This window comes from Cornus florida, unplaced genomic scaffold (assembly GCF_030987335.1).
Source record: "Cornus florida cultivar Cherokee Brave unplaced genomic scaffold, ASM3098733v1 CherokeeBrave_3.0.0_Hap2_Chr05, whole genome shotgun sequence".
NCBI classification, from domain to species: Eukaryota; Viridiplantae; Streptophyta; class Magnoliopsida; order Cornales; family Cornaceae; genus Cornus; species Cornus florida.
In genome coordinates, this window is record NW_026775575.1 from 66,530,177 (window position 1) to 66,557,412 (window position 27,236).

General features: G+C 33.9%; 2 protein-coding genes across 6 annotated transcripts; one reads left to right on the forward strand and one right to left on the reverse strand.

Annotated features, from left to right (window-relative positions):
* Nucleotides 1-4,185: 4,185 nt before the first annotated feature.
* LOC132310196 (uncharacterized) lies at nucleotides 4,186-4,957 on the forward strand. The gene is made up of 2 exons (XM_059808405.1): nucleotides 4,186-4,370; nucleotides 4,473-4,957. The coding sequence occupies exons 1-2, from the start codon at nucleotides 4,264-4,266 to the stop codon at nucleotides 4,684-4,686; spliced, it is 321 nt and encodes a 106-aa protein (XP_059664388.1). The 5' UTR covers nucleotides 4,186-4,263; the 3' UTR covers nucleotides 4,687-4,957.
* Nucleotides 4,958-8,514: 3,557 nt separating this feature from the next.
* On the reverse strand, nucleotides 8,515-19,464 carry LOC132306701 (WD repeat-containing protein WDS homolog). 5 transcript variants are annotated; one of them, XM_059804215.1, is made up of 5 exons: nucleotides 19,156-19,464; nucleotides 17,959-18,621; nucleotides 14,421-14,522; nucleotides 9,383-10,033; nucleotides 8,515-9,203 (listed from the first exon to the last, which is right to left on the reverse strand). In XM_059804215.1, exons 2-5 carry the CDS (start codon nucleotides 18,604-18,606, stop codon nucleotides 9,036-9,038), a joined length of 1,569 nt encoding a protein of 522 aa, XP_059660198.1. In that variant the 5' UTR covers nucleotides 18,607-18,621; nucleotides 19,156-19,464; the 3' UTR covers nucleotides 8,515-9,035. The 5 variants fall into 5 exon arrangements, with proteins under 5 accessions (XP_059660198.1, XP_059660197.1, XP_059660200.1 ...); XM_059804214.1 differs by having other exon boundaries at nucleotides 17,959-18,630; XM_059804217.1 differs by having other exon boundaries at nucleotides 17,959-18,419; nucleotides 19,156-19,463.
* Between the last annotated feature and the right edge of the window lie 7,772 nt (nucleotides 19,465-27,236).

Here is a 27,236-nt window from a genome sequence, read left to right on the forward strand (position 1 = left end):
CAGTCTCATTGTTCTAGTTTCTCTCACTCCTCTATCATCTCTATCCTCTCTCTTTCCCGCGACCGGCATCAACACCATGGAATCACCATCAGCAAAGAACTCTCTCAACAGGACCAAAAAGCAAACTCATTTCTCATCTTCATCACCAAACACCACCAAAGCTCATAGCCAAGGAAAGCAGCCAAAGCTCTCGCCTTTCAGACACCATTCAAGTCCACTTTGCTCATCTTTTTTTGACCACTCACTTTCACCATTCAATTTCAGTACCTCACAACCCTAAAATTGCCCTCAATTCAAGCGATTTGGATCCAAAAATATCAATTCAATTTCTGAAAACTCTACCAATGGTTTCGATAATGCGGTTTCAGCGCCTCAAAACCCAAATTAGCTGAAAATTGCATCGATCATCATCATAGCCGCAGAGCGAAAGAAAGAGGGGTGAAGGTGATGGCAACCGGCAAGCGAGAAAGAGCTCGGCGGTGTAGAGCATAGTTGTGGAGATGTCGGCCAGTGGAGAGCTCGGCGGTGCAGAACAGCGACTAGAGAAGTCACGATTCCGGCGCAAATCAGTGACTGGCACAGCGGCGACGGATCCGGCGCTAGCGTTGGCATCGGCCGATATGTTTGCACGCCGCCGATCCCATCGCCTTCTACGACGCCGTGAAGAGACTGTTCCCGTCGGTTCCTCTTATCTTCGTAACAGCGGCTTGAAAAATTTGCATCGTCGGTTCCTCTCCTCTGTGTATGTATTAAATCCACTGTGTATGGATTTGAGTTCTGGATGTATCTATAAAATCACAACAATGAGTGATGGGTTATTTGAGTTTTGGATGTATGTATTAAATCAATTGTATTCAATTAGATGGGTCACGATTTCGGAAGCGGCAAGGAAGGATCCCACCGGCGTCGAATGAACATGGTGATGAAGTAGTGGGCAGTGGCGGCGAGAAGTGATTCTACGACGCCGTGAAGAGACTGTTCCTGCCGTCGGCAACGAGGTCTCGTCAACCTCGCCGTTCTCAACATCGTCAACCTTCGTCAACAAACCTTTTTGGTGAGCATCATATAGACCAGGTCAAACCTTTTTGATCGACAAACGTCGTCAACAATGGGAAAAATAGAGCTTAGAGAGAGAAAGCCTTGCGTATAAGGCCGTGTTTGGCGGTAATAAAGATGAGGTGATAAGGTAATGATGTGTTGTCACAATTCTATTGGATGATTAAGATTTGAGTTAAGACAATACTAATACGACGTAGTTTCACTTAAGGGTAATATTGTAATCTTCTTTTTTCGGTGCCGGAACCTCACCTGATGTCCTTAACTGCAACTTTATCATAGTTCAGGGGGCAATTGTTAATCCAAGGGGGTTTTGTGCAATTGGCTGAAAGTTCAGGGGGGTTATTTGCACTTTACCCATTTATAAATGATAGAGTGGACAACTTTTAAAAATATTTTTATATATTTTTTCTTTAATGGACATTGAAATTAGGGATGACAAAATTCAACACCACTTACCAACACGATTCAAATACGACACGATATAAACGGGTTTTGATTTATCTTAAATAGATTTGGGTCATGAACGGGTCGACATGATTAATTCGTTTAGCTAATCGTGTTGTATTAAAATTGTGAGGATCAACACGTGTAATCTGTTTAACTAAAAATTACATAATCTTGTTAATATCACCCGTGTAACTGATTACTGGACTCAATTACTATGGGCAACTAGGTTATTTCAACGTCTTAACAAAAATATAAATTAGCTCATTAATTAATGAAATATTTTTTATACAGAGTAGTATTAATTGTTTGATTGAGTATTATAAATAATCTAAATAATGTCTGGTTTTTGATAAATAGGTCATTAAATAAGTTAGCACGTGTAACTCATTTAATAGACATGTTGGATTAGTGTTGAGGGCTTGTGACACTATTATTAAACGGGTCGTGTTTGAATTGACTTATTTAGTAGAATACCTTTAGATTGACACAACACGATTATGACATGCGAATACGAATTGTCACCCCTAAATATAATAAAAAAAATTACCATGGATTTAGAATTGAAAATCACAATAAAGATTTGAGTAACAAGAAGTTCATGTCTCCTCATAAATATTGTGAAATTTCTCTACCACCATAAAAATAAAAGAAAAAACTAAAAATTCATGCTAAGGGCTAATTATCACTAAACTATCAGAATTTGAAATATACCAATTATTGAAAAAAGAAAGAAAGTGAAATATACATACAAATAGATTGAATTATCAGTATTTGAAATTTACCTACAAACAAATTTAATTTTTGGATCTCAACGCAAGTCATTTGGATGGTAACAACTTCTTTTGTTTTTTCCTTTGCTATTATATGTGTATGTGTGTGTGTGTATGCAATATATATATATATATGTGTGTGTGTGTGTGTGTATGTATGCAAAATTGTTGTATTTACTTGTATGACAAATTTAATTTAGGTTTACATTCACAAACATCCTGTATTTCACTTTTTGACAATTTCTCTCTTATACTATAAAATCACATTGTAGTACCAACAAAGTTTCATACAAAGACAAATTGTAGTATAAACGTTAGTTCATATGTGAAATTATCACAATGTAAATCCTTTAAGATAAAAAAAGATACTTTTTTGAGCAGGCTATTTTAGTCATTCAAAACACTAACCCAAAGCACAATGGAATGTGGGTGATTTGATAAATTTAATAGTCGAAGAAAATAGAGTCGTTCAGTTTGATAGGAAGGATATAAGAGAATTAAATCGAATATAGAGAGAAAGAGACTTTACTTTTTTTTCATTTGATAGAGAAGAAGTAAGGAGAAAAAATGATGGATGGATCATCTCTCTTCTTTTATAAATTTTTTCAAAAATGAACAGAAGACACAAAAAAAAGAAAAGCAACGCTAAAAAAATTTTAAAAAAAATTAAAAAGTTTCCTCATAGTACGTATTAGTTAACACTCCCTCTTCCCTCATTTCTTAATATATATATATATACTTATTATCTTTTCTTCTATCTAACCAAATGAGATAATGACACAATCTCTTTCTTAGAATAACTTATTCATTTCTCCTTCTTTACCTTCCATTCAATTTCTTTCATTCCTATTAAAGAACATCAAAGTAAATGACAACCAACCTGCTAACGTGACCCAATAAATTTAAAACAAGTGCCCAAAAGGAAAAGTTAGGGTTAAGTTGGGTATTGTCCAAATATTCGGGTTTAACCCATTGCTATGATTTTATTTTATTTTTTTTAAATCCTTTTTATCTCTCCAAGAAAGACCATTTGTATTGTTCACCTCCGTCATCTGAGCTCATCGGCCTAACTACGAGCTCGTCATCACCAAGCTCAGTCCACAGTAGCCTGTCATCCTTGATGAGCTCATCGCGTCGTTCTTGAACGCCGGTAAAAGCAACCTTGCTTCTTGCCGATTCTGTTCAAAGCCTCCGCCACATCGCCATTGCCGACCATCTTTGGTCACCACTTCATCCTGGTTCATGCCCACCGTCCGTCGTTCCGTTCAATCATCCAATCTTGCCGGTTCAAATTTGCAGACCACAGATCCATCGTCGTTCAATTCTTCACCACCACCGGATTCCATTCACATAGTTTTCGAGCTGGGTTTTGTTACTTGAAGCGTCGCTCGTTCGTCGGACTGAGTTGCTGAAGTTCTAAACTATCACCTGTTTGAAACTTGGCACCGAAGTTAATGGAGGTTTGCAAGAACGGTTCAAGCCGCTTGATTACAAAGTAACATAAATGAGTTAAACCTGAATAGTTGGGCAATATCCAACTCAATTCTAATTTTTGCTTTTGAACACATAGTTAAATTTATTGGGGCACGTTATCAAATTGGATGAAATTCATCCAACTTGAATTGGATGCTAAAAGAAGATTTTGTAAATTTAACCCTTTAATTTATTGTAACGGTGGCTTGGTAGTCAAATCAATTGTGATAAAAATTGTGGTATAACATCTAAAAGGAATGACAAGTTTAAAATATTTATTGCCATCCTAACCATCAAATAATTATAACAACAATATAGTAAGATGTGATTTGGTAAATGAATGTTCATTTAGAAACTTATTTTTCAAAGTTTCGTACTCTAATTAAATAAGTGGGCGTATCTATATCTCTATATATATATATATACACATGGTCTCTTCTCTCTTTATCTCCCATCTTTTTCATTCATGTAGAAAGGTTCCTCCTAGATATATTAATAAGATAGAGCTTCTTTCATGGCTGCAGAGTCGACCTCAAACTCCTCATCAGATCTAAGAATAATTGTGCAAACAAATCCTCCAGAGTCTCAACTTTCTGAACTGGGTATCAAGTCTTGGCCCAAGTAAGTCTCTCTCACACACAGTTATACATATATATTAATATATAGATATGGTGCATGTGTGTTTATATATATAGATCATATCTTTTTTGTATATGTATTCAGATGGGGTTGTTCTCCAGGGAAGTACCAACTAAAATTCGATGCAGAAGAGACGTGTTATCTACTCAGAGGAAAGGTCAAAGTCTCCACAAAAGGCTCATCGGACTTCGTCGAATTCGGCGCCGGCGACCTTGTGATCATTCCGAAGGGACTCAGTTGCACTTGGGACGTGTCCGTCGCCATTGACAAGCACTACAAATTCGACTCATCTTCATAAACTTGCTAGTGAATTCCGAGTTGTGTAATTAACTACCAACTAATATCATGTGAACAATTATAAGATCTGTTTTTATCGGCGTCCACTGATGTGTCAATCGTTAAATTGAACACTCTTTATTGGAGTCACAAAAAAAATAGACAGTAACATTACTCATATCACGACTCTTCACCCTGCAATTATTGGTTAAATGTGTGTTTTATTGTAATTCTAATATTTTGTTTATGTGATTGTATTTTGTTTTATGAAGTTTTATAATATTTGAGTATTATATTTCAGGTATTATAGTAGATTATCTCATAGTTTGTAATTGTATGAACGAATATCAATATAAATTGATCGAATCGATTAATTCATAAAAATTTATAATTAAATCATAACTTAAAAAAGAGTCACGAACCAACCAACCAGTCTCGGAAGCTCATCCGAAATATTGTAGCTGTGGTGATTTTTTGGTTGAAGAAGGGGAATTAAGTGCAATGGTCAATGCATGTCGATTTCAAACTAATCTTATTTTATGTCATTTACACAAGCTTTGAAAGGACCTTTGACTGGTCAACTCAATTATGTTTTTATCATGAAAAAGATACCTTCTTTTGAAGGGCCCTTTATTTGGATTTATAGGTCACCCACATGCTGAAAAATTATTAATATCTCAAGACAAAAATATGGGGTTGCTAAGGTCATCCATTGCCCACCTTCCTAGGGGTTAGGTTACCTATGATGGTGACCCATTGTGTTGTAGGTCTGGATTAAATGGGGGAAGTGATCCTTACATATACGTGTATATATATACACATATGTGTATATATAATAGAGAGTAAAACCTAACAAATACACTCTATTGTTGTCTTCTATTAAAGGGGACTTCTCTCAATCTTTCATTAAGAATTATGATGCACAAAAAATGTTAAAACAGATAAATTAATTTGGATCGAACATTTTGATTTAATCTTAAAAATTAAAAAATCGAATGGACAGGACCGGACCGGACCGTCGCCGGTAAATATATATATTTGTACAATACACTAGTTCAATTTTAATTAGTTGATAGTATAACTTATCACATGCAGAGTATTACACTATTATATATATATATATAAATATATATTGCAAGTTTAAAATAAATTAACCGAATTAAATAGGCAATTACGATTCAATTTAGTTTCCTTATTTTCACAATTTGGTTCAATTTAGTTGCATTGCTTTCACGATTTGGTTCGTAACTAGTCTAATCTTAAAGATGGGATTTGTAGAGCTTAGACTTTGGTTCGTTTCTAATATTTTCAAAACGACTAGGTTGGATTTAGTTCTAATTCGTTTTAAAATCAGACCCTAGTAGACCGCTTACACCCTACTTAAAAATTAGTATCCAAAGAGTGTGTATATATGTTTGTGGGAAAAGGAATATACCTTGTCCTTGACCTAGTTGTAAGGTTTATCCTTTTGGTACAAGTAGTGTACAAATTGGTCTTGGGGTGTTTATGGGGGATTGGGTCCCCCTACTTTTTGCTTGCTCGAGCTGGATTCTGGATTCTTCCTTTTATATAGTGCACTTGAAAGTGATGACATTCTCATTTTGTTTGTCTGCAAAGAAACTCTTTTGAATAGTTCTCATCCCTCTGTCTCTCTCTATATATATATATATATTTCTCATCCCTACACTATTCCAATTCAACCCTCCCCTTACTTAATACTCAAACTTAAGCATCTAGACTATAGCTACAATTTATACATACCTATTGGCTTCATGCACGCTTCCTTCATTTATTGTCTCTCACGTGGAACGAGAAATTTCTACATGATTTTCGCCAATAACAAATTAATACGTAAAAAGATTTAGTGTGTCACAAACATTTAGTCTATCTACTTCTTAAAAGTAGATCGAACTTTATTTTAATAAAAATTAATGATGTGATACTTTATTTTTTATTATTTAGTATATTTTATGGTGTAGAACTCAATTATCTTATTACATATTTATTATTTTATTAATTTAATTTAAAAAATTAAATAAAAATTTTATTTTTATTTTTTTTTATCTTTTTCCTATATTTCAATTTCTATATAAATCACTCATTTTATCTTATTTCAATTATTAAGTCCACTTCTTTGCATTCTTAAGTCCATTTTCTGTTCTCTGAGTCTTCATCTTTCTTATATAAAAAAACAATAGCTTCATCATCTCAAGATGTACCCGTCTGCGAGTTTATTTCTCCATTGAATTGGTCAGATTCAAATGGGGAAGATATTTTTAAAATCCATCAAAAAATAATGAACGCTGTGAGGAGATTATTATTGCCTGATAGGATGCGGGCATTCTTTCAACCTCGTAAGAGAAAGTATATCAAACGTGATCGAGAGGAGGCAGCACAACGGCTATTTCGAGATTACTTTGCTGAAAATCCGATTTATCCACCAAACATATTTTGTAGAAGGTTTGGGGTGCGGTGATAATTTGGAGTTATGAGATTGGTTGAGATAGGGGCGAAAGAATGAAGGTGAAGGATCCATGGAGATGAATGTTAAAAAAAATATTGAAAGAGATAATTGTTGAAGATGAGAATTGTTAGTAGAGCTGAATTAGTATTTATAGAGTGTTTTTTTTTTAAATAAAAGAGTCGTTTAAGTGAAGAAAACTATTGAATGATAAAAGAGCTGTTGAGATAAAATAGCCGTTGAGGAATGAAAACAGATCACTGAAAAATTTTAAAACCAAAGAGAAAGAGTTGTATAGATAAAAGGTATAGCAAAGAGACCCGAAAAAAAAAAAAAAAAAAAAAAAAAAAAAAAAAAAAAACCATTGATTCCAAGAGAAGAGACCAGGTAGGAATAAACAAATGGATATGTATGATTCTCTATATGTAGAGAATAAGATAGATGGAGTAAGTGAGGACCACTAAATTCATACTCCATCTTTTGTCCATACTATCCCTTTTCTCTACTTTACAGAAATCTTATCTACTTTAATCCACACCCCAATTGCCCTAAATAAATATATCAACGTTTTGCTTATATGTCAACTTGTTATTGGCGGAGGCCCGATCATGTACTAATTTCTTACATGTAGTTGGTGATAAGTTGATGAAAACTTTGAATGGTATTTTGGCGTAACCCATTTTCGCAGACTCCTTGTTAAACTGTGAACAATTCAAACCCAAACTTGTGTAATCCAAACTCAACTTGGATTGAGCAAATTCAAACTGGACCTGGATTATAACACGACTTTCTAATTTATATAATAATTGTAATTGAACCAGGCAAAGTTTGATGATCTTCCTTCCTCGTTAGGTGAAATGTTTAAATATCATATATATATATTTTTTTCAAATATTTTCAGTTTTCTTTTCATTGACAAAATTATTCTTTTAAACCCAAGACAAGTATAACACAGTATTTGAAAGTGGGTAAGACAACTCATGCCGGGCTATGCTCATGTTGATGCTCACCAGAATTCGACCCAAATCCTCTCCAGTAACGATTTCCGTAGGGAGGTTCCCGGTGGTTTTGTTCCCTACGGTTTCAACCGTAGAGAATAATGGGAAATCGTTTTACGGTATTAACCGTTGCATAGGAAACAACGGGAAATCGTTACCGGAGAGGATTTTGATTCTGCATGGGCGGAGGACATCTACACAGATGGCCTAAAAAGTACCTGCTTTCAATTCTATGCACCATTGCACTCCATGTACTTCGATTTTTTCAGGAACCAGATGTGAAGTACCTAAAAATATAGCACCAACAGGCAAAACTATATTTTGTCATTCCTTCAAAGGTCACAATAATTTCAAGAAAATAACAAAAAGAAATAAAGACATGGTAGGGACATCTCATTAAATACCACCCATGAAATTAGATCAATTTCCCTCCAATGTTTGCAGTATACATCTGAATTCACCATCCAAATAATACATTTCATTCTTTAGTAAAACCATAAAAAGACCATAAATAAGTGACACATATGTCATGCTCTAACCCTAACGAAAACGATAATAAAAATGTACATATATTTGTGCCATGCTGAGCACCGGGTGAGACTAGGCTAAGCTGGTAGAGTTTCAAAAAGGGCAAGATAGAGAGCGAGTCATCAAATTCCGAGTTTCCAGCATCCTCAAAACTTGTCTAAAAGCATCTACAGATCGTATCGAAAAATGCAAGACATGAATGGAAGGAATGGGAATTTACAAGGGATGCACCCCCAAAGTTTGAATGGGCGAAGCAAATTCAAACCACATATTTACAAATGCATCAGCAGATTAAAATGAGAAAAAAATATAAAAATAAAAATAGAAGCCAAATAGAAACAGATTCTGTTATTTCAATTCTCCTGCTCAAATGAGCTTCTCAGGCTATATATTCTTCGAACGCTTTGGTCCCCATATACGGATTGTTTCATCATCACTTGCTGATGCTAACATTTGAGGCTTCCTAGGGTTCCAGCTCACACAGTTCACTGTCTTCAAATGGCCAGACAGGACCTCAATTGGATTTGAACTTCGTCGGTTCCAGATATAGACCTGCTTGGGTAAACAGAAAATTTTCACTTCGGCTTGCTGGAAAGTAAAATATTATAAATTTTTATGTGAGTGCTGATGGTCCCATAACCAGGTTCTTCATTTGATAGACATGCTTAAATTCATGAATTTTAACAAGTAGGGCTAGCAAGCTTAACTGAGGAACTCAGTAAAAAGCATACCTGTGAATTCTCACTGCCACTGACAATAAAGGAGCTATTTAAGCCACCAAAGCAGGACCGTATCACGTATTTGTGTTGCTTGTGACCCTCGTACTTCAGTGGTTTCTCCCATTTCCCAGCAACATCCCACATATGGATCTCTTGGCTGTTAAGGTTGACTATAAAAACCTTACTATCTCCTGATACAGAAAGGGACGTGATCGGGTGCTCCTCCGAGATGACCCGCTCAGCATTTGTTCCCACATTTAATATCCGAATTTCTTTCTCAGAAAATATGCTGATAAGATTTTCTCCATCTGGTGTCACAGCAAGATCCAAAACCTTGGGCATCCTCATCCCTCTCCATGCCTTAATCTCGTTACCCTCACAGTCCCACATGTAGATACCCTTTTCAGGATCAGAGCTGCCACAGACGAGTCGCTTTGAGTCAGGAAACCAAGCACATGAGCTAACCATGAAGCCCTGATCGCCAAAAGTGTGCTCGCCAAAAGTGTGCTTGCATGTACCTGTTTCCACATCCCACAGTTTAAGGACTTCTGCATTCCCACAAGTGAGCAACATCGAGTCATCAGGGCTCCATGAAACAAAGGAAACTGGTTTCTGGTGGCTTCTTAGAATGTGCTTCAATGCCACCTTACCATCTTCAAGCACCTTGAACAAAAAAAATTCAGAATCGAATTAAAAAATTGAGGCATATTTGAAGCATGCGATTTTAAATTTTGAACTTCGAAAATGTAAACACAGACCATGAAGCGCTAATAATAAATCAAACACTATACTGATTTAACATTTAACACCATAAGCATACATGTGTTAATCTGAAAACGTAGCTAATGTACGGAAGGGTCATTGATTAGTGCAACGGTAAAAGCTCAGGCTGACAAGCGCGAGTACGCAGTTTGAGTATCAAAACAGAAACTTCGTCAAAATTATGCCAAAGGCCCCAAAGTTGTGTCTATCTCCAGTCTTCTCTTCCTAGTTCCTCACATAGGCAAGACATACTCTAGGTATTGCATTTCTGATGTACTATAATAAAGTTGAAAATTTTGACCCAAACTTGTCAACATCCATTGAACTCCATGGATTACAAAATCAGGTCAACAAAAAATAAAAGCAACACACACACACAGATAGATTCACTTGTCAAAAAAAAAAAGGAAAGAGAAAAATCAGAGTCGAGGAAACCCAGCATTTTCTAGTTTTCCAGGTAAGTTTTAGAGTTGCCAATGCTTGGACCTTCAATTTTATCTAATGTAGAGGCATATATTTTAGGACAACTAAACTAATTACTAATGTCTTTTAGGTCAAAAACTTGGTTTTTTTTTCTTTCTAGCAAAGCATATATAATTTGAAACAATGCAATATAAACATCTATCCAACACCAAATGCCTTCATATTATTTGATAATAAGTAATCTGAATTATCAAGATAACATGCAGGCCTCACCTGATCTGGCAGTTGGAGTCACTCAAGCCACTAAAAGATTTAAATGTCCAACCAAAAAGTGCTTGGTTAAGAAGTTTTAACTTCCTGAACAAGGTCCAAAACAGTACAAATATGAAGTTATAGTTAGTCTCCCAATCTCTGGTCTATGACATAAAGATGGATTTAAAGAATATTCAAAGAACTTCTATTTAGTTCCACGGTCTCTGGATCTGCCATTGGAGTGTTTGAGCATCGCAAAATGTATCTAGTTTTTTGGGATCATCTTGTGTATGCAGTTCGCCAGTTCGACTGAAGTTGGAAAAATTCCTACAGTTCAAACTGGTACTGTCTCACAAGAACTGCAAGTGTTAGAGAAGTTCCCAAGCAATAGATGAAACTCAAATTTTATTTCAGAGAATTCCAAAAATATTACTTCTTTCCCGACTTACCTCCCTGCTTAATATAATATAAAGATCAAACAAGGAAGAGATATTCAGTAAGAAACAAAAGAAGAACGAAGGAATACAACCATATCATTCATGCAATAATCATCCTAAATATAAAATAAATATCCAATTCTCACCCCTTGAACAAAAGGAACAAAAATAACCAAACAGAAGAACAACGATTTTGGATGCTTCCTGCACAATATGAAAAGTTTTAGCATGCAAATTTAAAAAAAATTCTCAAATTTCTTTGCTCCATCAGAACCCATAGGATGAAATGAGGACTGCTTTGCATAATAGTCTTCCTAGACAAACACCTTCATATGCCATCCTGCTATAAGATCCCCAAAGGAGAAGAAAATACTTGATGAACTCAGGAAAAAAATTAAGTACTTAAGTTGTTTGGGGGTCCATCACTATTTTGTCATCCAAACACAAGCTACATGGTTCCAAAAAATATAATAATAATAATTAAAATGTTTGATGTAAATAATCAGTGTCAAAATTAATTGGGTAAAGTGCAATAAACCCCCCTGAATTTTACTCTCTCCCAAGAAACCCCCCTGAACTTCTATTTTTACAATAAACCCCCTAAACTATTTCCTTTTCTACGAAAAAACACCAGGTGACACTGTTTCGGTGCCTAATCATCACCTGACCCAAAATATAATTTCAAAATGACTGAGTTACCCTTATTACTACTAAGAGAATAAATAAATAAAAATTCCAAATTAAAACGTCGTTTTTAACCCTAATTTTCTTCACAAGTCGCCATTGTCATCAGCAACGACCAGTCAAGTGCGTGCTCAAGCTCGCCGGCGTTAGTGTCGTCTTCCTCAACATCAACGAAGTTCCCTGCTATCTCGTTTGCCACACCCATGTTCACACCCATGTGACTTGTTTCCCAATTTTCTGATTCCAAACAGTTTCCGATGGATTCCCGAAAGACCACCCATGCTACAACGATTGATTCATACTTTGATGCTTTGGAAGCCGTGTCTCCGAGAGATGCTAACCTCCGATCGTTCCAATTCTTGACGCCAGAGGTCTGGTCATGTGCATCATAGAGGATGGGATCTTTGATTTATCTCTTGACTCTGCCAAAAAAAAAATTATTCCCTTGATTTATTTTGATATGATCAGCCTTTGCTGCGTCAAATTCATTTTGTAGGTCAAATCCTTCAACTTAAAGGTGAAGTTGAAGCTGCGTTGTCAAAGTCTCAATTATGCCAAAATGATTCTATAACAGGTTATGTGTGTGTGTGTGTGTGTGTGTATTTTATATGGGCATAAATCATCTTACTCGAAGATGGATGTAATTTCTTTCAATTGTTCATTTTCTATTCTTTATAATATAAGAATGGCCGAATCATCAATCATTGGGAGAAAAAATAAATAAATAACAAATTTAGGCTACCAAACCCAACAATCGTGGACAACTCAATCATGGCGGCGTAGGATTCCGAAGATTCATACAACAACAATTGCTATGGCTGCCAGGAGAGGACGTGCAAACGTTGATTTCGTGATTATTATGGTTTGATTTGCCAAATCGAGTCCCAGACAAAATATCAAGAGTCGGCCGTGATTGTCGCTGGCGTTATGGGGGTGGTTATGGGGGTATTGGTTGTTGGGTGGGGATGGTGGTGGTGGTTATGGGGATAGTTGAAATGATACCTCCGCATTTGTGCTAGTGGTGGTGGTGGTCCCGCCACGACTGGTTCAAAGGAGAGACGATGGTTGGTAGAGAGAAGATTAGGGGATTGGGATTACGAGATTACTTAAATGTCCCTATTATTAATGATGTGGCGGTACATGATGTGGATATTTTTGTCCAAAAATAATGATGATAAGGTATTTGGGTTGTCACAATATTTTGGTTGTTACTAGAGGGCAATTTTGTAATCCAACATTTCCGGTTAGCTCAGGTGCCGGCAAATTTAGATTTTGTCCTCAAATTATACTTTTTAAATAGTTCAGGGGGCATTACTTAGTTCAGGGGGGTTTTGTGCTTTTGGTTGAAAGTTCAAGGGGGTTTATTGCCCTTTACCCAAATTAATTTGGTTTTAGATAATTTTAGTTGAGCCATGCTGCTTTTGGGGTCCTATTTTACTACAACGGTTCATTTGGTTCTTTAGTTCAAACAAATACACAAGCCCCTGATTTCCCTTGAGATGTTTTTAAGCAAGTCATATAGCTTGGATAAATTAGATCATATTCTAGAATTTTATTTTTTATTTAAAAGGTAAAGGATAGAAATTGTTCACACCTCTGAATTATGAATCAAAACACTTATTTATTGATAAATTGTGAAGGATTTATATAAATTGTGAAGGATTTTTTTGGAGTAGATAGTTGTTAACATTGTATCAGAGACAAAGGTATCGAGTTCAAACCTCACCACCACCCTAAATAAAAAATTTTAAAACACGTGTTGGACCAAAAGAAGGCCACGCGTGAGGGGGCATGTTGAAGGATTCATATATTTAAGTTACACCCTCTCTAACAACGTAAGCTTTTGGAGTAGATGGTTGTTAACAATAGACACTTATCAAAAAAAAAAAAAAAAACAATAGACATTATGCAAGTATAAATAAATATATGAAAAAATTAGCTAAAATACAATAACCAAAAAAATATACATGCAACTTCGACATACTTCATAAAGAATTATGTGATTGCTATAAAAGTTAAATAAAACAAATTTCTTATGAAAACTCAATGTAAATTTAAATCAATATGGCAAACCTAATACTGCTGTAAAATTATATTTTATAGGTGGAACTGTCACTTTTGTGTGTGGATGTACACATCATGAGCAATATACTCCTTAGATTACTCATGTTATCAATATTTTACCCCTAACCATTAGGAATTCTAAGCACAAACTATTATTAACTTTTGTAAGGGTTTACTAGTCCTAACAAAGTGTCTCCCATACAAAATTCCTTAAGATATATCTTTCATAATATAAATTTCTCAAGCAGAGCAATATTCAGACACTATTAAATGTTTCTACAGCATATTTGACCAAACTTTTCTTAGGACTGCAAGAAATCAGATCCTAAATAATCAAACAATAAATATTTCCTGCGATGACATCAAACATTGCCTTTATAATTCTAAGGCACATTGCCATAACTCATGGGATACTACTTGAATTGTACCTTCCATATAATGGCAGTGAGGTCACTTGATGACGAGGCCAAGTATTCTCCGTTGTTGGAAAATTGGACACACCAAACTTCATTTCTATGATTGGACAAAATCTGCAAAAACGTGAGGAAGAAAATGAATAGCAAAACAATAAAACCTAATAATAACTCCATTTTATAACACGGAGTTTCATGTATTACGATTGAAATTTTCCGATGCTGGCTAGAGTTACTAACAGCTTTGAATAGATGTCTATCCAATATCGATTCTAATGAATATTTGTCCTCTACTCCTTTAACATATTTTATAACAAACTCACAAAAGAATTATTTCAAACATGGATTTCAACAAATAATGCATCCCCTAAGCAAAAGAGCAGCATGTCTCTGATGAAACTGAAAATTTCTTAACTGAAAATTCTAATGCAGAGTCAGTATGACTGGAGATGTTAAGTTAATAAAAACAATACATGAAGGCCATCATCAAGGGTTGGTCCCACTAATTTGGAGTGCTGAAAGAGGTGAACAAAGACAAATCTAACCTTCGTGCTTGCAGGTACCGGTCCCATCTAACCACATATATTTAACAGCAGTCTTCATGGCACACTCCCGTCTCTCCAGTGCCTTCATGAATAACAGTCCTTGTGGCTTGACTTAACCTCCCCACGCATTGTTTCCCCAAACAATTGATTTATCTATTTGTTGACTGCCAAGTAGATGCATCTCCTGCTAACATGTTTTGTACTTCACTAGCATACACCAACTCAGATTATTTTTGTCGGTCACAGTACTTAGATATTGAATCTTGACCCTAGAGGCAAGAGCCAAGTAGCTTTCCCATTACTTTGAGCTATCTTATCGTGTAATTTCCTACTGCATGCCTCAATCGGCTCTTAGCATTTAGGACAATCTCCAAAATCTCAGACTTTGACACCTCGACCCACCAAAGCTGTCCTGGGCAAATACATCTCAATGCCATCTTTCAATAGCAGTACCATCAACGCTCATAGTCTTGCTACCACCGACGCGCCAACACAAAGTGAGCGTCGTATTGTTTCACTCATCCACCTAAGTCACAACTTAGCCACAATTTTAACTCCTAATCAGGAAATCAACTTGAAGAGCTGAAACAAAATCAGACATTCATCTTGTAAAAGCTGTTTCCCATGCCTACCACACCTCAATTCTACCATGAAGCGCACCGCTGGCAACAACACCGCCAATCCTGTTGCACTGTTGAATCAAAGCCCCCTAAGAAAGAACAAACCAACACCAGAGGTCACCTCCACAATGAACTCGCAAGCTGCTATTCCCGACCTTACACCAGCCGCAACACGCTCCATTAGGTACCAAAACACCAGCTCTCTCTCCAACGGCCTATCTCACTAGCTAAATTTAAGCCTCTGGATCAACAAGAAATAACCAAGTCATTGCCTTTTTTTATCAAACCTCAATACTCACCCTCCTTCTACGATAGAGATTGCAATTATATGCCATCACGAGGATTATTCTCCTTTATATTTCATAAGTTTCTATGGTAAGAAGGAAGGTCTCAAATTCACATGATTCACTTTTCATCAAATCATTTGGACCACATGGGAAACAAAAACATCCACCTTCGTAAATTCTCTCTTTTTGAGTACACATAAATGATACATTGACCTCAAATTTGGATGTGTCAACTCACATGAGCAATCATCAACAGTTGAAGAACGATCACCACTCTGGCTCTAAACAGAGATACGTAAAACAATTGTGAAGAGCTCCTAAACTGTGTTAACCACTCTCACGACCGCATTATAAAGTCCTATAAATACAAAGCTAAAAGAGAACCTCATCACAATCATCATTCAATGAATGATTAAGGAGCGTCGAATTGACCTCATGACTCTCCATTTCCACACTATTACTTTTCTAGTTAAGGGTCACATAACCATGCAAAAAATGTGCACCCGTAAATTATAATCAATGATCAGCAGCCTAAGATCGCAACAACACCCTTCTACGTGTTCGCCAAAAGCCGAGGTGACACGAGTCTTGAGCAAGAAACATCTGCACAACAAGAAAGAGGCTCCCCAACCTTGCTGAAATTAACCTAGCAAAAGCATAATCAATTGTTCATCCACTTTACTTGAAACTTAATTTGCTCAGTTTTTATATTTTCTCAAGTTTAAGAATAACTTGGAAATTTAACTTATAAAAAATAAAAAATAACTTGGTAATTTAATTTTGTTCATTGTACTGTCGAGTCCTTTTGTCGTTTGGAATTAGTTTAGAATTACTGCAGAAATCCTTTTCTTTTTGTGAATTTACATCAGAAATTCTTTCTTCACTCTTGAGTAGGAATTCCAAATCAAAATTTCCTTTTTTGGGTTGATTATAACTTTATAAAACAAGCATTTTACATACAATTTAAAGAGGTTGAACAATAAAAAGTTTATCAGCAAACTCTTGCAGTTTTTAGCGATGATATTGCATTAATCTATCCTAGGTAAAACTCTAAGAAGGATTTTCTTTTTAGTAAGATAAACTTAGTAAGATTTTAAGTTTATCTTCCCTTCTTCATATTCATTTTCCTCTCTTTTTATTTTAAGTTCCGCAATTTTGTGCAAAACTAATAGCAACAACCAGCCCTTTAACTACCCAAATTTGATCCTGAAAACTTCAACCTTTAATCATAATCCAACCCTAATTGCCACATTCCAGATGGAAAGACATGGTTTTTCCTCTGTATGGAAACTCTAAAAAGAAACACTATTTAATCTCACACCAGAATTAACCTCAACATCAACCAAGAAAAAAAAGAACACTAGTCTACCATTATTTGATTGTAGGACAACATTAATTTCCGTGTTTTTACTTATATGAGCACAACAAAAGAATTTCAATAAATCCCTACGTACTCCATAAATAGCAATATATCATCAGTGTAAAGAAGTTATAAAGTAAGACTACCAATCAATCTACAAATTACACAAATGTAACTTGTCGAAAGAATACATATGAATTTATATTACACAATACAAAACAACCAAAGCTAACTTGTATAAGGTTATAGTATTCCATCATGTAATATGCCATAAGCATGTTCCTGGATAAGCAGTTCATTCAGGGAAAAGTAAAGGACAAGAAATTTCCATTGAGCTTTAAAAAGGTACAAAATAACTAGGAAAAAAAGATACAAAAGGTAATTTTATGTATAAGACAGTTAACTTAGAAAGGGTCACTGCTCTATGTAATGGTAAAAACTAGGTTTGCCAAGAGTGTGAAAGCACCAACACGTCAGTGGCCTAGCGGTACAAGGCCCTTACTTCCCAAAGGGAGGAGGTCTAGGGTTCATGTCTCAGAGGAGGTATGTGTGTGTGAGTACCAACTAAGATAAAAAGAAAAAAAGAAAAAAAAAAAGCAGCGTGTGAAAGCAAGTTCAAGTCTACTTATCAAAAAAAGAAAGCAAGTTCAAGTCTAAGAGCAAAAGTAAATTTAAATTAGAATCTAAACCATTTAAACATTACAAGCAGAAAATTAAATGTAACAGTAACACTTATTACACCTGAACAGTCTCCGTGGGAATCTGATCTCGACCACAATGATGGTCCTCATAGAGTGAGATTGCCTCAATTGTATTATGGTACACACATGAATCTCTCTGGGCACTAACAGCCATTTCGACCAGATGTTCCAACCTTCTTTCAGGAAGCGTAATAGGTGGTGGAAGTAAATTTTCCAATTCTATTAACAACCTTTCTCGTGATTCACGAATAACATCACCTTCAAATTTACCCAACCCCATTTCCTTCAGCAACATCATTCCCAAAGCAAGGTTGTGAACCTTCTCCCTGCTTACGTGTAATGCAGAAATCTGTTTTTGCAGGACTGCTAAAGCAGAAGAATCATCCCCACGATTCAAACACTCCAACAAACACTGCTTAAACACAAGAAACAGTGCCAGCCCTCTCTTTTCATCCATTAAATCCTTAGTTGCATTAAGGCTGTCAATGCAATCATCCCAATCTGCATTCAGAATTCGGGATTTAAGCAATCCAAGTTCTATAGATTTGCATGAAATTCCTGACTCTGATTCCAAACAAGCTGCTGAATTTTCGTACCCTAAAGAATACAGACATTGAATAATAATTCTTACAAATTCATGCTTCTTTATTAAGCCTTTCGGGCCCAGCTTTGGTGTTGGATTATCCATTCACACAGGAATTAGCTGCAATACCTTCAATAATTCCCAGTTATTCCTCTAGCCATTAGTCCAAACTTTTGAAACCAAGGGGGGAAAAACCCTCAAAATTTCCACACAAAAAAAAAAAAAAAAAAAAAAAAAAAAAAAAAAAAAAACAAAACAAAACCCAATTTTCCAGAGAAATGATAAATGGGAAAAACAGATTTTTGATGCCAAACAATCCTAAACAACACAACCCCAAATACCTTAAAACTGATAGTATAAAATTTGGCACTATAATACAATATTTCAAGTAACCAAAAGTGGGCTAATGCCCTTTACGCTAGAAGTGATACTTGGAAAGAATAACCCAAGCAAACAGAGAGCTGTAAATGAGAGAAAGGTGGTCAAAGTCCAAAGAGAAATTGAGAAATCAATGAACCCAAAGAAAACTTAGAATCTGGAGCACAACCCAAAATTCCAAACACCCAAGAGTCACTGATTAGGAGAAACTAAATAAAAATAAACAAAAGAGTATCACAAGGAATAGAAAAATTTAGGTCAGATAAATTAAAGTACCTTTGATATGATATGAATAACCCAGAATTGCTTAATGACCCAAAACCTCAAAATGATGATTCAAAGGAGCATAAGATTGTAGAGAGAAACCAAACAACCCTAATTGCAAAAACCCATATATCTAAAAAGTGATGCGAGTACAAAGCAAGAGTACCCAGATGAGCTTGGAGTGAAGTTAGAGAGATGCAAGCGAAAACGAAATCTAATGAGAGAAAAAGAGAATTGCAGAGCGGACAAATCGAAGAAGAGAAAATCAGGGTTGATACAAAACGGAAAAGAGAAAGGCCCGGCGAGCCACTGGAGGCTAGAGTAAAACGACATCGTATGTCTTCTGTAAAAGGAACATTTCATTGCTTCATTCGGCTACGACGTCGTTTCGACGACGTGTTGCTTTTTTTGACTTTTGGGATAGATCTCAACTTTCTTTACATACGTGCCACGTGTACATCATTGCTCATCCATTACGACTTGAAAATTTCGCATTTATAAATAAAATATTAATATTGACATTGAAGTGTTCATGACAGTTGACACGAACCTGGTCTGCCTATTGAACAGACAATAGATTATACTATATGACCTATTTAATCCATTCAATAAATAGGTCGTATGACTCACCACCATATAAGTTACAACGCCACCATTTAATAATTTATTTAACTCACTTGAATTAAATTTATCTTATAATTGATTTATTAATTTAAATATAAAATGCAAATATACTAAACACCGATATAATAGATGTCTAAAATTATGAAAATGAGAATTGTTAGGACAATATAATTATCAAAAAAAGATTAATATATTTTTTGTATTAGGTTTACACTGAAATAGAAATAATAAAAATATTTATGGTAATTAGGTTGAAATTAAACGAGATGCGATGTGTTACTCTTCTAAAAATACAATTTTATTACCTACTTCATTCTGTCTTAAAATTCTTATTCTTTTTGTCATATAGTATCATTATTTTTTTTAAAAGAAAGCAACACATTAATACATGTTTCTTTAAAAGGTTTGAACTCCAAAAGTAATCAAGAATTTTGGAATATAGTGATTAGTGTTGTTAGTGGAAATTAGTTATTTAGAGTGAAGTTATAAGTGTAAGGTTAACGAGTGTAGTGCTAGTCCTTCAATCTTGTTTTGTTGTTGTTATTATTTTTTTAATTATTATTTGTAAAAAACGCACACATTATTATTTGTTTTGTTGTAAAATTCAAACATTTACCGTCCACTTTGAAAGGTAAAAAAAATTTCATTAGATCACAAGATTTTTGGTGCCTTCAGTGATTGTTTGAAAACCAATCATTAATGTTGAGATGTAAAATGATTGATTTTATAATTTTATTAATTATTCATTATCTTAAAATTCTTATTATTTTTGTCATATAATATCCTTAACTTCTAAATCTTTTTAATCTTACCATACAAACTTCAAAAGTAATTTGAATTTTTTAAAGAAAGCAACACATGAAATACATGTTTCTTATTGGAATTTCAAAACTAATCAATAATTTGGGAATATAGAGAGAAATTACAATGTAATGTGAAAGAGATGAGTACTTCGCTGAGGTGGAACCAATCACTGATGTTGGGATGTTGATTGATTTGATTTTACAATTTTATTAGCTACTCCATTAGTCTTTAAAAAAAAAATTGTTTTCATTTGTAATTTTTATCAATACACGAGCTTAAGGCTCAAATACTACCATGCAATGATGTTAGGTTCTTGATTTATCAAATAAATAAGGAAATTACACAAACTTTTTCTTACAAATGGAAAGACCACACAATTTATTTCTCTAAAATGGAATGATATTCTACTTTAGACCACACAACAAGTTATATTGTCACTTTGACCTAACAGAATATATGATTATATCATAAAAACTTTAAAACATAAAATAAGCTTACTGAAAGATCATTAAACAAAGGGTTTAATATTAATATAGACTTACAGACTTCTTTTAGACAAAAGATCTTATATATAAATTAAATTTAACGAACCAGTATAGGCTCTGATACCAAAATTGAGTTGGATCTAACCAGATAGAAGCATGCAAAATAACATAGAATAAATTTAACAATTAAATCACATAAATGATTGCCGAACCTAATAATGCTCTGATAACGCCCTGTAAAAATGCCTGAACACCGGCAAGAACGGGCTAACAAGCCAACAGTTCGAGTTAACTCACAAGAAAAATTGCTAATTTAATACTAAGGCTGCTTGTACTGGCTGGATTCAAGAAAATTCTAGGATCTACACTGTCTGGCTAAATAAAATTTACATATTAGATCTTTTTGTCGACACAAGTCCTTTGCCCGAAAGTACTGAAAATACTAGATAAAGAAAGGGGAAAAAAAAATTTGAACATGAGCAAACTAGATAATTTATTTCATGAAAAATATATACATAGATACACTCTGTTTATACATTGATGCACTCTCACACACTATTATACAAGGGAAACTGAAAGAAGTCACAAAAGAAAACACACTGGAAACTGAAGGCTGAAATGCTTGATGGTTTTAAACTTGATTGCTCTAAAACTCGATGATCTTTGCATGAGAAGAGAACATCCTCTTATAAGAAAGGAGAGAGATGAATCTTCGGTTCAGATTGAAGATGCTGCATAGATGGTTGAGATGTAAAATGCTTTAAAGATAAGATGACCTGCATTATTGCTAGACTGTTGATGTCGGCTTTTAAAGAATCTGATCTACTTTTACTGTTAGGAATCTACTTTCGGTGGATTTGCTTTTATCTGTACACTGTTGGAAATCTACTTTTCTTGATTGCTGAAGCTGCCTTTATCTTCATACTGTGGCTGTGGAGAATCTGCTTTTTCTTTAGAATTCTTGCATATTGGACAAATTTCTATCAGAAACACTATCTGGTGGGCGAGGTCGAACTGTTTTAGCAACATTTTTTCTTCATTTATTTTTTCTTCAACTTCTGGAGATATTTCAATCTTTGGAGGAGGCTTAATGACATGAGGAATTCTTGCTTTGACAAAAATTTTCATGTTAATATTATGGTTGTAGAGTCTAAAACCAGGGTTGTAGCTTAAGTTAACTCGACTATAGGCTTTATAGTACATCAAATGGTTAAAGGTAGCTAGTTCTATCTCATTACGAAAGCTATTTATAAAATCAATATGTTGAGTAAGAACTTTAACTTCTGTGGGATCAGAATGAATGTAAATTCGATGCTGTCCCAAAATTATAGCTCCATCATTTACCCATTCCGAGGGAGTGCTGTAGATTTGAAGGAGGATTAGACTCTCTGGCCTAAAATTTTGGGTTAGTTTATGTTCGAAGGCAATGCCTTGGTTTAAACGGTTGGGAAAATTACCTAAAGAATTTAGATATTCTAATGGCATATCTTTTGGTATGGTGATGGTGTAGATCATTCTTAATTCTAACAACTTACTTAAATAATAAATAGTTGTTTTTGTAGAGAAAAGGGTTTTTCTGGTTATTTCAAAAAGATAGAAGAAAACAATATCTACATCTAACAAAATAATGGCCATAGGTACGGAGTTTTCTGTCTGTGGACTATTGTTTCTGAGGTAGTTTTGGATATCAACAAATTCCTTAATACCATCAAACTTGGCTTCTTCAAGGATAAGATCCTCAAGGTCATCAGGAAAAAGCTCAACTTGTTATTTCAAAATTTCTCTGTAGATTGGAGAAAACATGGGTAATAACCTGGCATACTTGGTTTGTACCTGCAAAAATTGAACTTTTTGAAGATTTTCATCTTCATCAGTTGTTTGCTCAAAAATAGTTAATTCTATGGGGTTTGCTGTCATTTTTTGATAAGCTAAAATTAACTTTTTATAATGAGATATAAGCGTCTCATGTTCTTGCTGTAAATTCTGATATGCTTTATTGGATGATACAAAATATTCACTTAAAGTATTTAGATTTCTGACGAGGGTTCTATCGGGGTTGTTTCTAGAAAACCAAATATTATCTAAAATAAGTTTTTGATTAGGAAAAAGATTATGTCTAGCGCGGAAAAGTTGAGCTGGGTTTTGGATAATCAAAAGAGGATTAGAAGTGACTGGTATAAGGCTATAACTGTTGTTGCTCTTGATTTCCATTCTTGAAAAATTTAACAATCAATTAGTAAATGGGATAGAATATCTGCTAAATAATTGTCTTTTCCTTTAACATGTTCAAATATGGGTTTAAAACCTCTTCCAGTAATACAGTCAATAAAGGAAATCCATCTTTTTGCAGACATCCTCTGTTACTTTGCTTTGTTTGCAAATTTAACTATGTTATTACAATCTGTTCTTATAAGAAATTTTTTATCAAGGAATATCTTAAATTTTTCAATAGAGTTGGTTACTCCTAGAATTTTTCAATAGAGTTGGTTACTCCTAGAATTTTTAGATCGGTGAGGGTAAAGTAGATTGTGCTTTATTAAAAGTTCCACTAGCATGGCGACAAATTTGTTCTTCATCTCGAGAAGATTCTTTCATAGGTCTTTGAAGAAGTAAACCTGCCCATCAATGAGTTGATGCGTCTGTCTGGACTATTTTATAACTATTTTCAAATGGGAGTTGTAAAGGTTCTAACTGAGTGACTAGAGCTTTAATTTTCTTAACTAACTCTATATCTTAAGTATTAAAATATTTTTGACCATGTTTACCCAACTTTGAATATAATGGTCCTACTAACTGTCCTAATTTAGGAATAAAATTGCGACCATAGTTTAATAATCCTAAAAATGCTTGTAATAACTTGGTTTCTTCTAATTTATCAGGAAAGTTTAAAATCTTTTTGACAATATGAGATTGTAATTCTAATTTTCTGTCATTTATGTATAAACCTAAAAATTCAATGTCTTGTTTTTGTAGTATCATCTTTTTACTGCTTATAATGAGTCCCTGTGTTATAAATTCGTTGAAAATAATCTCAAGATGTTTTCTATATTCTTCTTTAGTTTGACTGAAAACTAAAATATCGTCTATGTAAATACAACAGAACTTTTAATGTTTATTGAATATAGTACCCATTTTTCGTTGAAATTCTTGTGGTGCATTTTTTAATCCAAAAGGCATGACAAATCACTCATAATGTCCTTCAGGACATGTGAATGTTGTCCATTCAATGGATTCATCAGCCATACGGATTTGCCAAAATCCTGATTTACAGTCAAATTTAGAAAACCATTTTCTATCTTGGATTCGGTTTATTAAAACATCTTTATTAGGGATTTTATAACTATCATCATAAGTATTATCATTTAATCTTTTATAATTTATAACCATACGAACTTTTCCCCTTTTTATTTCGGCATGATTTCTAACCATAAAGGCTGGACTCCTATCTCTACTATTACTTTTAGCAATAACAGTTCTTTGATTTGTTTTTGGAATTCTTCCTGATCATCTAAAGTATGAGGATTATCTTGTATTTTTATAGTTATAAAATGATTTATTATATTTAATTTTGCTTCAATTTTATTTTTGTACCAGTGTTTCTGGGGATCTTCTCCTAAAATTTCAGTAGTTTCAGTTAGTCTTATAAGATTATCAATGTTTTATTTGGAATTTTTTAATATACCTTTATTATTAAGGAAAATCTTTGATTCATCAAGGTAACTAAGAAACATCAAGGCTTCATAAACGTCTTTTAAAAATTCAGATACATCAAATAAATTTTCTATAGTTTCTTATGTCATAGGTAAAGTATTATCATAAGTAATAACTCCTTTTTTTCTTTTTGAGGAATAAAAGGATCTCTAGATGGAATAAAGGTTCATTTCTTAAAAAACTGTAAACCTGTAGGGGTATACATGAATCCTATAGTGAGTGAATTTATAAAATTTAATCCTAAAATAAAATCATAAATATTAGGAGTATAATTTATTACATAGATTTGTGGTAAAACAAATTTTTCGTTATTAATTAATATATGAATATTCTGAACACAATGGGTTATAGGTAGTTTTTCATTATTATATTGACTCATATTAACATTATAATTTAATTTTATTAATGCTTCATCTGGTACCAAATGCCTTTGAATTATACTTTTAGATGCTCCAGTATCCAATATAGCTAAGGTTTTTACTAATTTTTCTATAAATTCTAATAGTACTGGGAATTGGATTAGACTAGATGGTTTATATATTGAATTTATAAATTCTATTAGAATATCTTCTTACTTATCTTCATATTTTGTATAGCAATTATAACACAATAAAGTTTTACAATGGTTTTCACAGTAATAACCTTCTTTAATAGATGTATTGCACTGTTTACAATTATAAGAGGAAAATTGAAAACTAACCAAACTATATTGACGTGATGGATTACTTATAATGTAAACGAAATCTTTCATTGAATGAAGCCCTTGTTCAAGGTCTTCATTATTATCAAAGTTGTTATCTAAGCTTTCGATACTATATATACTTTCATTATCATCATCAGAATCATAAATACTTTCTAGTTCATATAATTCTTCTATCTGTTCTTCAATATCTTCAAGTATGTTGATCTCTTCTTGTATTCTTTTGATAGGATTCTGCTTGTATCGATAAGGGCAATTTGGTCTTATATGTCCTGGATCTCTACAAATAAAATATTTGCAATGTCGTTCTTTTGTAGGTAAAGTGTTTACCTTATTATTTTTGTCTTTATTATCCTTTTTATCTTTGTTTATCTTTTATTTTTTATACCAAGGCCGCTTTCTGAATTGCCTAGCGTTAGTTTTGACATAAGGTTTTTTTTTACGATAGTTCTTGTAGGTCTTACTTTTGCGTAGATTATCTCTTTTAGGTTTATTACGCTTACAATTATAATTTTTCTGAGGCATACAACCATACTGGGATGGAAAATCTATTTGTCTACACATATAATAAAAGTGTTTTTTGATTTGTTTAGATTATGTTGTCTACATTCTGCTTTTAGCATATTATACACATGATTAACTCTATCTCCTATGGTTAGCGTTTATCGTCTAGGATTGTCTAATCATTTCTCCCAAATTTTTGTTCCTACTCTTCTGGGTAACTTTTGAAGATATCTATCGAGTAATGTTTTATCTCCTGTTTTACCAGTGGCTGCAAAATATTCGAAAAACTTATTAGTGTAGTCTTTTATGTATCTAAAGTCACAAATCTGCAATAATTATAAATTACGTAAAGCTTCATTTTGCTTTATTAAAGTGCCATCTAGTAATCTATCTTCGCCAACTAATACCTTTTTTATTAGGCTGGTAAAGCCTTGAATTGTAAAATTATCTTGTAAGAGGGCATAATCATTGGGATACGTTACTTTATAGTACTGCCACCAGTTATGAATGGTTCCTCTTAATAAGGTTTCACAATGGGTTAGGGCTTGAGTTATATTGTCAAAATAGATTGCCTAATACAATCTTGTTCCCAGTTTTTGATTACTTTTACCTAATCTTGGGGATCATGTCTTGCTATATCTAATATTGTTCCTGCTTGTTGTGCTGGTATATTCTCATAATGTCTACGGTATTGTGTCCATGTGTACATATCTGGTATATTTTTATTTTCTACATAAGTTTCTCGTGAGGGATTTAATCTTTGTCCAGTAGTACAGTCGTCATTTATGGTGTTATTTCCTGAGGCGTTAGTCTTTCTTTGGTCAGTCATTTCTTGATCAATTGATTGGGATTTTGATCCTTCTGGTGCTTTTCCGTCTCTATGTTCTATTACATTTAACTCTTCTTTTACTGTGTTTAACTCTGATGCTGTATAGAAGGATTCAAATCCTACGCTTAGAATATTTTTCTTAATATCATCATTATTTCTTTGTCCTAAGTAAATATTTTCTATAAGTTTGTATTTAGGTTCTGAATACTTGTCTTGTAACTCTTCTAACTCTAAATTATCAAAATCGTACATTATTTTATCTAGAATTTCATATTCTAATCTATCATAAAGGACATTTATTTCTTCAGGGGACTCTATTTCTATGAGTGTAGTTAAAAAGGCTTCTTGGGTATCATCTACTAAATTGTCTTGTCTCTTGTAGTTACTAAACCTTATGCTAGCTTCTCCGTTATTTGTAACATATATCATATTATTT